The sequence below is a fragment of the Cydia splendana genome, chromosome 19, assembly GCF_910591565.1.
Source record: "Cydia splendana chromosome 19, ilCydSple1.2, whole genome shotgun sequence".
Classification (NCBI taxonomy): domain Eukaryota; kingdom Metazoa; phylum Arthropoda; class Insecta; order Lepidoptera; family Tortricidae; genus Cydia; species Cydia splendana.
In genome coordinates, this window is record NC_085978.1 from 12,822,431 (window position 1) to 12,836,971 (window position 14,541).

The 14,541-nt window shown below is 38.8% G+C and overlaps 1 protein-coding gene across 1 annotated transcript; it reads right to left on the reverse strand.

The window, feature by feature from the left end:
* Positions 1-1,258: 1,258 nt before the first annotated feature.
* Positions 1,259-14,458, reverse strand: LOC134800024 (SH2B adapter protein 1). Its single transcript, XM_063772461.1, has 5 exons — positions 13,686-14,458; positions 11,584-11,815; positions 9,449-9,636; positions 7,544-7,732; positions 1,259-1,425 (listed from the first exon to the last, which is right to left on the reverse strand). The coding sequence occupies exons 1-5, from the start codon at positions 14,376-14,378 to the stop codon at positions 1,309-1,311; spliced, it is 1,419 nt and encodes a 472-aa protein (XP_063628531.1). The 5' UTR covers positions 14,379-14,458; the 3' UTR covers positions 1,259-1,308.
* Between the last annotated feature and the right edge of the window lie 83 nt (positions 14,459-14,541).

Here is a 14,541-nt window from a genome sequence, read left to right on the forward strand (position 1 = left end):
CAATAATGTTATTATATAACCTATACATATAGGTACATAAACATACAATGTAAACATAGTACAGTCACCTGCAATAAAATTTTATTCTTCGAAGGCCGGAAAAATATCTGACACGATCTTATTTGTAGAACCATAAGAATGTGTTATATGGAAGAGATCGCTTTTTAGCGATAAGACCGCCTGTTGCTTGTATTTCTGTATTCTTTTGTATTGTTTTCTTTTATTGAGGTGTGCAATAAAGAGTATTTGTATTGTATTGTAATGTGTCACATATTTTTGCGGCCTTGGAAGAGTAACATATTATTGGAGGTGATTGTACAAGTATAAATTATTTTAACATACATAGCAAATTACATTAATACCAATAAAATTATTATATATTTGGCTAAGCCTTATCAATTAAAACTTATATAATAATATAAGTTTAATAAGACAATTATACTATTAAGCATACATTGAATAAATAACACACACACAATATTGCACAAAATGAACATAATCGTTAGAATTGCATTGCAACTAATTAATAATTATACAAAAACCTGTTTTCTAAGACTTCATAATACTTCTATAATTAACTATTTCTGAAGCTTTAATAAATTCAGCGGCAGGAAAATAAAATATACTCAGTCCAAATTATAAATACGCAAAATGTTATGTAACATAATATATACGAATATACACAAATATAACTGACATTTAAGTAACATATAGGTACATACCTACTTACTGCTTTTGATTTTAATCAAACTTTATGAATTATGAAAGTATGTATATTGTTTCATTTATGTCTCTATAAATTATCATGTAAAACTATTTTTAGTTTAATTTCATTACAAGTATATATTATGTACATGTCCTGCAAAAACTGTTTTAAAGTACTGTCAGTTCGGGCTATTTTATAAACCAATTACTTAATACAAAAAAAAACAGACAACTATTTCGACACATAAAGCATATTTTGTTCTATATTTGTGCACCATTTAATTTTATTGACTAACATATAACCCCTTGTCATACTTTTTCGCAATTTTTTTCGACTCCGCCTCAGTGGAAAGGCAGCCTTACGACAACTTAGTTGAAATCTCAGGCCGCTCCGGCGACTGTTTATCGACGACATGCTATTATAATAATACCTACACGTGTCTTGTAGCCGTGCCGTGTCTTCTGTCGCACTTGTAAATTCTTACGTAAGCGTGACAGGGAGGCAACACGTCGAACGCGGTTCGGGTAGACCCTTAGAGAATAGCAACCCCGGAGTATACATTGAGTGTAGAAACGGAGTTATAATACTTCTCTATCCGAATTTTACACGAAGCTATATTGGTTGTCTACGGCGCGGTCGTGCGGCGCTCCGCTGGCGACCAGCAGGGCTTCAAGCTCCGCCCGGCGCATCCTTACGTCACTCCCGTGCGTTACGCCCAGCTGAAAACAGATTGGCTGATAAGATTTTTTTTTTATGTCTTTGGTTTTAATAATTATTTAGCAATTGGCCCTAATCAATAAGTCGACTATAGGTTGGCCCCAGCTGTTAATTTTTTTACTGCGGCTGATAATTATAACAAATGTTTGCGTTCGTGTATCAAAATCAAAACTGAATAATGATCCCTTAATTTATAGAATAAGATGTGAAAAAAAAAAGTAATATTATATTTCTAAATTATCAATAAAAATATTGTAATCGGTTGAAAACCGCGTGAAACGAAAAGTTCTAATCATGTCGGTCACGTTTGCTCAAGAACGCTTCCGACAAGTCGACTGGGATCCGTTGTCTCATTCTAACTATCGCTCATCATACTATGTTGGGCCGATATATCATAAACGTTTGTAGAGGCCCATTACACAATCAAAACAAATAGAATTAGTATTTAATTATTCACGTCCAAGCGCAATTCACGAGCAATATAATATAATATACTTATTATACAATCAGCTGCAAATATCTTGAAATTGATTCTATTTTGAGTCATTAAAATTTGCAGTAAAATATATTTGGCAACATCAGAATAATATATAAAATTTGTGTGAAATCAATTTAGGGTGGTTCCCAAATATTAATATTTTCTGCAAATTCAACGGGCTCAATCATTTTTATAAAAAATTGTCATCAAAATATTTCTACCGATGTTAGTAGTGTGGATATTTTTGCAGCTAACTGTTCAAAGTAAATAATCAATAATGCAAACACTCATATTTTGTTATCAGAACTTCTAGTGTAAATCTCATTCGATAGCATGACGAGCGTTCGCGTTATGTCTATTTTTGTATGGGATTTTGAACAGCGCGCCAAGCGGGACGTTTTGGAAACTCAACACTCACGCTATCGAATGAAATTAACACTAGGGGTACAGTACGCTTTGCACACTTAATTCAGTCGTACTAAGGGGCATCCTAACTTGCTAAAAAATGTTCCTGGTTATACTTAGGCCGACCGTTTAACTCAGTCCTCGCCTGCGCGGTACGGCGTCGACGGGGCGGGACGACTAAAGCCCGATTTAGACGATGCGAGAACTCTCGTGCGAGTTTCATACCATTGCGGGTTTTTAATCGGTCGGTTGAATTATACGTACCCAACAGTCCGCAATGTAACTAAAATCGCATACGAGTTCACGCGCCGTCTACATCAGCCCTAAGGGTGGCGGGGAAGGTGCGAGCGGCAGGCGTTCGGCGCCCGCACCTTCCCCGCCACCCTTTGTCGCCCCGCCCCGTCGCCCCCGCACCGCGCAGGCGAGGACTGAGTTAAGCGGTCGGTCTATAGTTCAGTAAGACTCTTACTACAGATGTAGATAGTGCATAATTAGGTGTTTTCCATCGTATTTTCACGGAAACGTATGAACTTGTCTTGCTACTTCAGTCAGTCTCGGTACAAAAAGTACTGACGTTGACTGAAGTAGCATGACAAATACGAACGTTTCCGAGAAAATACGATGGAAAACAATTACTTATGCACATCTGTAAACGCGGTTACACTTTTAGGATTTTGAATAAAGTAAGGTGTGTGAAGCGCTTTAGCAAAACTATTGTCACTAGAAAGCAAATATAAAAATAAAATAAAAAAACACTTACCAAAAACAAAGTACGTTCAAAACGTCACCAAACACATACACAACGAAAAAAAAACTGCAAATAAAAACAAAAAAGCCATTCCACATAAAAAGTTTAATAATAAAATTTACAACCAAGAGAATTACGATTAAAGCTTGGAAGAACATGAGTTCAATTTGTACATCTTAAAAGATAATAAACAAAAATAGAGTTAGTCTAAAATAATTAGTAATCTACATGTAAGACAAAATCCATTCTGTGATATATATGTGAAATGAAAAAGCTATATTCTTTTAAAGAATGATTTAAGCTTCGTTACTTAAATACAAAGAAAACATCTGGCAAGAAAACAATACATAGTCGACAACACAAAAAGCAATAAAAATAACAAAATACACAAAGCATTGCACTAATTCGACATTTACCTTCCTTCTATCTCTACTTATAATATAAATAAAATGCGCTTATGTGACGTCATTGAAATATGTTACGTCATTTACGTAATATAGTCATCAATGACATTCTAAGGCTATCTTTCCACCTGCTTTCCACTGAGGCGGAAATGAGAGGAAATGTTCGGGATTCAACCAATAGCACTGGTTCTCTTCTCCGCTCCGCTGGAAGGCAGTGGAACGACAGCTTAAATATAGAGTTTGGATCGTGTTGTAATTTTATTACTCTGTCAATTGATGTCGTACGATTTGACTCTATAATAAATAATATAAGTAGCGAAAAGTACATACAATAAAAATGATATGTATTGTTCTTAGTTGGAGACCCTAGGGCACTTTTTGAACTATTCTACTTTTCTGCAAGATTAAAGCTCCCTTAACACAGAGACGAGACGTGAAAGAATCAACCAATAGCATTGGTCGTTTCTCTATTGGTTGGTTCCTGCACGTCTCTTATCTCCGCGTCATTGGAAAGGCAGCCTTACTACACAAGCGTAACTGAAAACTCACTGGGTTAAAAATATATATTAAGCAATATAAGCTTTGATGATTGTTTCACAAAACATTCGAAACTGTTACTATCCACATTTTAACTGTAGTACATATTTTGTGATTTCAACTTACCTAATTATGTTCTAATTATTTCCTAAATTACTGATTACATCTTAAACACGATAGTATAAATACGAATTTACAAACGTCTCAATAAATAAAATGCATAAAAAGCGACGTCTACTTTAAACTTAAATAATAATTATTCAAAGTTTGATGGTATACATAAGTTTTTTTTTGATTGAAATGTACCTAGAACCTTTATACTTAACTAAAATATGTTTTTTAACATAATAAGATACAGTCTCAGATCTTATTTGAAAAAAAATTCATAATACGTACGAGTACGATTTGTACAACATATAAAATTCAAGTCACTTAAAGATTGAACCAAAATTACATACATAAGTACATTGTACAATTTTGCCTTTATGCGTACGATATTCTATAACATACTAGAGTACCGTAAAATGGGGTCATTTGAGATGAATGTGATGTGTGTTGATGAAATAAAAACGAAACGAAATTTAAAGGTAAATATAAAAAAAATTGCCTAGGTTATTTATACATTAGTACCTTGGTACCCAGTACGTCTAGACGCAATGTCGCATCTAGTCTGTTTCTTGATGTATTTTAATAAAAGTAAACAAACAATTTGTACATTTTCGGGTAGTTATAACATTTATTGGTTAACCGACCAATTACAAATCCGCCTGGATCAGTCACTGAACGACCTGACTTAAATTTAACCTACATTATTTGATCATGTAATGTTTTCATGTAAGTACCCTCAACTGGCATAAGGAGCCATTTGAGGGTAGATTTTGTTTACTTTTATTTAAATACCTATAGATACAGAGTATAGTTGTTGCGAGTATCGCTACAGACATGTCTATTTTTCCCCCATTTGACGGTAACTACGTTGCTGTCCCGCTCCCACGGCATCATGGACGAGACAGCAATATTAATTACGCGTGTGCGAAAGAGATAACAGGCGGGTCAATGTACGACGTTCTTGGTGCTTATCGTCCTTACTTTAACATGTTTTTTTAAGTCATTAAAATGGCGAATTAGGAATCCACTAAAATTATAACTACAAGAATGTATATTAAAATGCATAATGACTATTGAATCAAACCTATTCAAAGTTAGTTAAGGGGCCCACTGATTAACAGTCCGCCGGACGGTATCGGCCTGTCAGTTGTTCAGAACTGTCAAAATTTTGTTCTAACTGACAGGCCGATACCGTCCGGCGGACTGTTAATCAGTGGGCCCCTTTATTCAGTCTGTAATAACTAATAGCTTCTCGAAGAGTAAAACTCTCGTGACTCGGACATATGCTATTATTTATATACTTAAAACACACATAAGCATTTTATTTGTTTTTTTTTTATTTGAGCAAGGTGTAACCCCTAAATGTGACTTTTGGTTATTACCTTATTCTTAAACATAAAATTCCTGTTTAATTTTATATGTTCCTAAAAACGCAAAGGTAAATTGACGGATAAAGCTAAATCATTTTACACCGCACCAGCCGGCCTAGCCAAGGGACAGTCGCATGCGCTACGACAACGAAACGCTTTGTGTCTCTCTATCACTCTTACATACTCTTACTTACATATTAGTGCAACAGTGACAGTTGCGTTTCGTTCGCTACGGAGCGTAAGCGATTGGCATGTTGCCTACGCGGTCTGGTCGTAGAGTACAGACTATACATAATTATTATGTACTAGGAATCATGCTATTTCTACTTAGAACGAGCTATTTCGGCCCTAAAATAATTTCGGGTTATTCCCACTAGTTACCACCAAGTTCTTACCAGTGGTAACTACTGGGAATTTTTTTCCCACCTTTTACCACTGGTAACTACTGGGAAAAAAAATAACTACTGGGAATTTTTATTCCCAGTAGTTACCACTGGTAAAAGGTGGGAATATTTTTTCCCAGTAGTTACCACCAAAATATTGTTAGAATTCAATACTAATAAAAACAGTATAAATAGTATAGTATAAATGTAGCGTGCTGTAATAAATAATTATGTGTCAATTAGTGATTCAGTAAACTGCTTTATAGATGATCAAAAATATTAAAACTGTTTTACCGGTATAAGTGTAAAAACTAAAATAGAAGAGTCACATTGCAGTTAAGTATAAATTAACTTATTATCCGGACTAAATTTATCTTATTAACTGTAAATACCTGACGCCACCACATATATAGTAGTTACCACCAAGCCGAGTTGGTGGTAACTAGTGGGAATTTTTTTCCCAGTAGTTACCAGTGGTAAAAGGTGGGAAAAAAATTCCCAGTAGTTACCACTGGTAAGAACTTGGTGGTAACTAGTGGGAATAACCCACAATTTCCGAAAGTTTTTTTCCTATTGTGCTATGCTAGAGTTAGACTAAGAAAAGTCTGCAGCGATTTTGATAGCCCACGCAGTGCAAGCGTTATTTATACGTCATAATTTAATAGAAGTTTGACGTTTAAAATAACACTTGCACTGCGTGGGCTACCAAAATCGCTGCAGACTTTTCTTGGTCTAACTCTAACTTCATTCCATAAACTTTGTAAGGCGGTAAACAAAAGAAAATTACAATAATGTAAGGTTATACAGATTGTATTTTTTATGGGGCACTGAGGGCAGCTATCTGATTCTTTGCTGCTATACGAAAATGGTCTTAGAAGACCTTCCCTAACATAAAATAACGACGATTGGCATATATAGATATTGGAAAAAACTTACAATCAGCTACAATATCGTCAACTTCAACTGAATAATTCTACTCAAATAAAATAGTTACAACAGAACATGCTATGACTTTTACCATTACATGGCGACCGTGCCAATGTCTCGACTCTTTACAGATGTAGTGCATAATTGTTTTTAATCGTATTTTCTCGGAAACGTTCGTATTTGTCGTACAGTCAACCTCAGTACTTTTTGTACCGAGACTGACTGAGATAGACACGTTCGCACGTGTCCGTGAAAATACGATGGAAAATAATTATGCACTACATCTGTAGTAACCATAGACTAGGAATCCTCTAGACGGAGTTTAGAGCAATTATTTCATGAAACCAATGCTGCCAAAAATACTGAGGTGCGGGGGACGAGGTGAGCGAGTCCCCGTGCCGTGATTGGTCCGTTCAAAGACACGGGCGTCACACAAAGACACTTTGACTCGAAAATGGAGTAAAACTACCGTATATTTGTGGCAGAGTATGCTCAGTCTGGAGGATGTCTTGTCTGTGGTGTACCTAACCAACACGACGGCCCTATATACTAGTAATGCTCACTTGTCGGTTGTCGCCGACGGCGCTGACCACGTACTCCGTGAGCGTCACGTCGGCCGCGCCGCCGGACTCCAGAGGGATGGGGTGCGCCCTGATGTGTTCCAGCATGTCGTGGACGTTGGGGAACCAGAGGTGCTGGACCCGGCACCGGCCGATCTGTAGTAACCAACACGACGGCCCTATATACTAGTAATGCTCACTTGTCGGTTGTCGCCGACGGCGCTGACCACGTACTCCGTGAGCGTCACGTCGGCCGCGCCGCCGGACTCCAGCGGGATGGGGTGAGCCCTGAAGTGTTCCAGCATGTCGTGGACGTTGGGGAACCAGAGGTGCTGGACCCGGCACTGGCCGGTCTCGCTGAGCGTCATGCGCAGGTGTTTGGCGCGGCCCTGGAACAAGGTATATTTTTAGGGTTCCGTACCCAAAGGGTAAAACGGGACCCTATTACTAAGACTTCGCTGTCCGTCCGTCCGTCCGTCCGTCCGTCCGTCTGTCACCAGGCTGTATCTCACGAACCGTGATAGCTAGACAGTTGAAATTTTCACAGATGATGTATTTCTGTTGCCGCTATAACAACAAATACTAAAAACAGAATAAAATAAAGATTTAAATGGGGCTCCCATACAACAAACGTGATTTTTGACCAAAGTTAAGCAACGTCGGGAGTGGTCAGTACTTGGATGGTTGACCGTTTTTTTTTGCTTTTTTTTTTGTTTTTTTTTTTTTTTTTTGTATTATGGTACGGAATCCTTCGAACGCGAGTCCGACTCGCACTTGCCCGGTTTTTCTTTAAACTTTATTGCACAAAATATATACAACAATGTACAAATGGCGGACTTAATGCCATATAGCATTGCCTACCAGTCAACCATAGGGTCAAAGAGAGATACCTACATATAATTGGTGATTGAATGAATATAAAAAGGTAAACTATACTTATAAACATTGACATATAATATGGACGCCCAATGCCAAAGAAATATGTTTGGGCAAAGCTTTTGTGGGGCCATTTTTTTTGCTGATTGTGAGCTGTAGACCTCGCGTGTTAGATAGATAGATAAATCATTTATTTGATTTTAATTATTACACTAACAAACAATGTTATGTGTGGTGTTATGTGTAAGTGTATAAGTAATTAGTGCCTAAGATGTGTGTAACCCAGCGCGCCCGCGCACGCCAGTTCCAATCCTAACTTCGGATGAATAACTCGCCTCAATTGTCGGGAATAAAATGTAACAACTCGTCGCAAATTGTCGGGAGTGTTTGTACTTTACCTAATTAAAATGTTAAGGAAAATCAAAGACAATTTATAATTTCATCATATGGTACTCGCGTTAAGCTTAGAAAATGTACAAGTGAAAAATACTTTCTTCGTTGAGTCCTTATCACAGTGAACTCACAATGGCCTTAAGCGCCATAGACGCTATTGGCGCTTAAGTCCTTTAAGCCAAATTCTGCATTTAGAAAATTTTTCAAAATCTGGATCAACTAAAATATTTTATTTAATCATAGAATCTGGCCACAAAATGTCACGAAAATCGGTTAAGACTTGCGATCTGCATGTAGAGAACATACCAAAGCAAAATGCCCGAGTTAAAACGGAGGCCTTCGCTAACGCTACGGTCAATTATGGCCAACTTGAAGTGAACAGGTAATACAGTACAAACAGCAACACTCCTAACTGTACATTGGTGGACCTTATTCCAAAAGGCATAAGGTCCACCGATGTACAGTTAACAGTGTGGGCCATAGTACAGCAGTTAGCAGAATATAAAGAATATGATGTGGGTGACGTCATCACCAAGCTTAAATGGAGTTGGCGGGACATGTTGCTAGGCAGTGATGGCAGGTGGACCAAAATGTTGATGGATTGGTGGCCGCTTTCGGATGAAAGAAGCGCCTGGCGTCCGTTGGCTCGTTGGGTGGATGACATTCGGAAAATCGCAGGGCACTTTTGAATGAGACTAGCCCAGGACCGGGATAAGTGGCGTACACGAAGAGAGGCCTATGCTCAGCAGTGGGCGACTGAAGGCTAGAATGATGATGATGACGAAAGAATATTCGTAGCGCCTCTTTAGTGTCATAAATCATAATATATAACATACCTGGAAATTAAACGTAAGCACATATTCCCCCTGCCTGGTCTCGGACTGGCGCACCAAGTAGCAGCCGTGCGCGTTGGAGCCCCCGGCGAGCACGCAGGCCGCCGCCGCCGCGCGCGCCAGCGTGCCGTGGAACCACGGCCATTCCGCTAGAGAGACGCGCGCTGTGCACGCCTCTTCTGCTATTGAACCTGCCAAACAAGATATTAAGTTAAGCGTGATAGGTATAAGATTTAGTAAAAAAATAGTGGCGAATGATTGACGTATATCGACGGCAATAAGAATGGGGCCAGTACAGCGGTGTGACACCGCTACAACGCGATAGGTTGATGAGTTCGCATCACGCGCGCGATTAGGCGCAACTAGTTGCGTTAGACTGCACGATTGGCTCGAATTCGTGAGTGACAGCACTGAACTAGTACCATTTTTAGTGCCGGTCCTGAGATATACGTCATTGTGGCGAATCCTCTTTAGGCCAATCAATAAAGTTTTTCAAATTGTCAGGTGACAAGTAAAACTCACTAATTACTAAAAAAAATATTAAACAAAAATCAACCTTATGTAAGTACTAATTATGGTTCACTATGGCTATGAACTTGTGGTGGTAATTAGTGAGTTTTGCTTGTCACCTGACCAAATATTTGTTTATAGAATTAAATTATCCATTTTTTTATCCAATGTCTATACGGCGAGTGCATTAAAGTAATGCAAAGTTCAAGTTCGTTTATTATTAAGAACAATAATAATGATAAAACATATTAATGTAATATTTTACCTAATTCAGCCTCTTCAGGAGTATCAGTAGTTAAGTCAGCATTACTAGTGCTGGCAGGTAGATCTCTTCTCGGCGGCAGATCAGGCGGCGCCGGCTCAGGTAGGCCGGGTAGTGTCAGGTAGTTAGTTACTTAAATATTTCATAGTTTTACCTAATTCAGCCTCTTCAGGAGTATCAGTAGTTAAGTCAGCATTACTAGTGCTGGCAGGTAGATCTCTTCTCGGCGGCAGATCAGGCGGCGCCGGCTCAGGTAGGCCGGGTAGTGTCAGGTAGTTAGTTACTTAAATATTTCATAGTTTTACCTAATTCAGCCTCTTCAGGAGTATCAGTAGTTAAGTCAGCATTACTAGTGCTGGCAGGTAGATCTCTTCTCGGCGGCAGATTAGGCGGCGCCGGCTCAGGTAGGCCGGGTAGTGTCAGGTAGTTAGTTACTTAAATATTTCATAGTTTTACCTAAATCAGCCCCTTCAGTAGTATCAGTAGTTAAGTCAGCATTACTAGTGCTGGCAGGTAGATCTCTTCTCGGCGGCAGATCAGGCGGCGCCGGCTCAGGTAGGCCGGGTAGTGTCAGGTAGTTAAATACTTAAATATTTCATAGTTTTACCTGATTCAGCCTCTTCAGGAGTATCAGTAGTTAAGTCAGCATTACTAGTGCTGGCAGGTAGATCTCTTCTCGGCGGCAGATCAGGCGGCGCGCCGGCTCAGGTAGGCCGGGTAGTGTCAGGTAGTTAGTTACTTAAATATTTCATAGCTTTACCTAATTCAGCCTCTTCAGGAGTATCAGTAGTTAAGTCAGCATTACTAGTGCTGGCAGGTAGATCTCTTCTCGGCGGCAGAACAGGCAGCGCCGGCTCAGGTAGCCTAGGTAGTGTCAGGTAGTTAGTTACTTAAATATTTCATAGTTTTACCTAATTCAGCCTCTTCAGGAGTATCAGTAGTTAAGTCAATATTACTAGTGCTGGCAGGTAGATCTCTTCTCGGCGGCAGATCAGGCGGCGCCGGCTCAGGTAGGCCGGGTAGTGTCAGGTAGTTAGTTACTTAAATATTTCATAGTTTTACCTAATTCAGCCTCTTCAGGAGTATCAGTAGTTAAGTCAGCATTACTAGTGCTGGCAGGTAGATCTCTTCTCGGCGGCAGATCAGGCGGCGCCGGCTCAGGTAGGCTGGGTATAGTGTCAGGTAGTTAGTTACTTAAATATTTCATAGTTTTACCTAATTCAGCCTCTTCAGGAGTATCAGTAGTTAAGTCAGCATTACTAGTGCTGGCAGGTAGATCTCTTCTCGGCGGCAGATCAGGCGGCGCCGGCTCAGGTAGGCCGGGTAGTGTCAGGTAGTTAGTTACTTAAATATTTCATTGTTTTACCTAATTCAGCCTCTTCAGGAGTATCAGTAGTTAAGTCAGCGTTACTAGTGCTGGCAGGTAGATCTCTTCTTGGTGGCAGATCAGGTGGCGCCGGCTCAGGTAGGCCGGGTAGCGCGTCAGGTGGTGGTTGCGTTGTTGGCGCTGACCGCATGCAGTACTTGATTGTGGCTAGCCAGGACTTCATATCGTCTACGTCTGCAGCTTCTATTACATACTCCATGTTGTTGTCGGCCTGTGAAGAATTTATATTTAGGTTATTTCAGGCTGAGCAAAACTTTGATGCATTGTGTAAGGGTGCTTCCAGATCCGACGAATATGCGACTAAGCTTAATATACATTACTATGTAATATGCTTGTGCGATCTGGATGCGCCCTAACACGCGATTGAAAATTTCAATCAAGTTGAGTGGAGAAAAAGATCTTCTAAGGTGGTCTGTTAAGACCAAATGCAAATTCGCACGTCACTCTAGTGTGCGAGCAGGACATCACTCTACACGCACATAGTGCTGTCACACTCATATACTGGAACGTCATCCAAATTCACATCAGACTAATAACCATGTGTTATTGAATTGTTTATAGATGGTTATGGTTAACTGTCTTACTTAAATGATAATTTTTTTTAAATCTCTTATATACTTTAACGAGAAAAATAGATAAAATAAGACACTCAAAAATAAGAGAAAAAACAGGAGCAACAGATGCCTTGAGCTATGCAAAAAGACTAAAATGGAAGTGGGCAGGCCACACAGCAAGGCTTACAGATAAGAGATGGACATTAATAGTCACCAAATGGAGAGGTCCACTTGGCAAAAGAGGCCGGGGCAGACCACAAATGCGTTGGGAGGAAGACTTAAAAAGAACAGCCGGCACAGACTGGATGGCGACAGCACAAGACAGGGACAAATGGGTAGCAATGGAGGAGGCCTTTACCCACTAGGGATTCATTAGTAACAACACATATTATAAGTCATAGTTTTATTTTAAATTTTTTATGTAAACACGTTACAATGAATAAAGGGCTTTTTATTTTATGTTATTTATACTTTAACAGTAACCATTGGAAAAAAAAACCTGATTCAAGTCACCAGGTGTAAGCCCTCAAAATTTTGCATTAGAAAATGTATGCCATATAATATAATGTATGCCAACAAGGGTTAAAAAATAAATGTAATAGAATGGATATCATAATTATAATATTCGAATAAACTTAAAAAACATACCTATAAATAAAACATAATGAAATAACTAACCTATAAAACTTAAAAACTAATCTTAAAATAAATAACTTTCCCCTGCGGAATGGTGCTGTAGATGCTGGCAACATTTCTGCGCTGTTGAATGGATATTATAGGTATTACTTTCAACAATAATTAAATGTTGCTTACCTACCATTTGGTTTGCAATTTTGCATACTATAAGTATGTAACACTTGTTATAACAATTATGTAATAAAGAGGAATTACTCATCTGTTTGCAAAATATTTAAGTTGTTATCACTTTTACCAATATTAGCATGAATTTATGACAAGGGGCCGATTGCATAACAAACTACAACTAATATTACAAGCGGAACTCCTTTTCTAACTTCACTTATTAAATAAGGAGTTCCGCTTGTAATATTAGTTGTAGTTTGTTATGCAATCGGCCCAAGGTTGTATGAATTATAGTTTAAATATTCAGTGTGAAATTTAATATTTCATTGAAGAGCTTGTAAATTCCAATGTCTGCAATTATGAAAAACAAAAATATTACACTATACATGGAGTTCCTTATTCCACATCTGGCAGAGAATTAAGCTTTAATTTTTATTTTCATCCAGAACATTTTCACTCGGCTTTCAATATGAATTACTGTTTCATGAGCAATTGGTTGAAGAAATGTGCTATTTTCAACCAAAAGGGCTAGTTTTCAATAAGGAGCTATTTCCATATAGCTTCAATTTGAAATCAACCTTATCGACAACCAACAGCATGGTACCTTTTGGTTGAAAATGTCACAAAATAATTTTGAATCATTACAAGTACTTGGTAAAAGATTGCATCATGCAAGAATTGTTAAAGAATGAATAATAAAGTCAGACAGTATGTCATATTCTTTACCTTCAATACAAAAGTATTTTCATGGTCCGGCATTTCTAAAGCTGTAGTTTCTCTCGCCTCTGATATGAGAAAACAGAACACCCCACTCCTGGGCTTCTGAGCTTTCGGCGGGGAGTAGAATTCCAACATATAACCCCCTACAGTCTTCACTAGAGCTAGTCTGCACTTCTCCCATTTTTGCGGACCTGAGGGCTGCTCCAAGCTTTCAGGAGTTAAATAATTAACCAAACCTTCTTTCCTACATTCTACAACTATTTTGGCTAGCTTAGTCTTACTCTGTTTGTTCAAATTAGACGATAATTCAACCTCGTCCGAATGCTGTTTGTGGAAAAGACCCTTCCCTCTTCTCAGACCTTTAAATGATAATCTTCTGAAGAATGGCTTGTGCTGTGTCTTGGGCGAGTCAGTGTCCTCCGAATAATCGCTTTCATCGTGACCTGTGTGCGTCCCGTTTGGGACCTTGTGTTGCGCTTTTAGTTTACCAATTTCTATCTCGAACTGGTCGGAAAAACTGTCAACAAATTTCTTTAGAAGATCTTTGTGGGATACGCTGGGTCGGGAGGTGGGGTCTGTGGTACTACTCTGGACGTATTTCCAATACGCTGCCTTGGCGAATTCCGGAGCGGCAGCTTTGGCCTGACGCTCACAGAACTCGACCCATCCGTCGGGATCCCCGTCGGACGGGCCCGCCATGGCTAGCAGTCTCTTTAACAGCTCCACTTGGATTTTGTTTTCCCTTTTATTAATCTGTATACAATAACACCACTGAAACAATTCACTGAATCACGGTTTCTTATCTATTTAAATGACAATTTCGCAATCAAAATACTCATTCCGAATGCTTCCTCACAAGTTT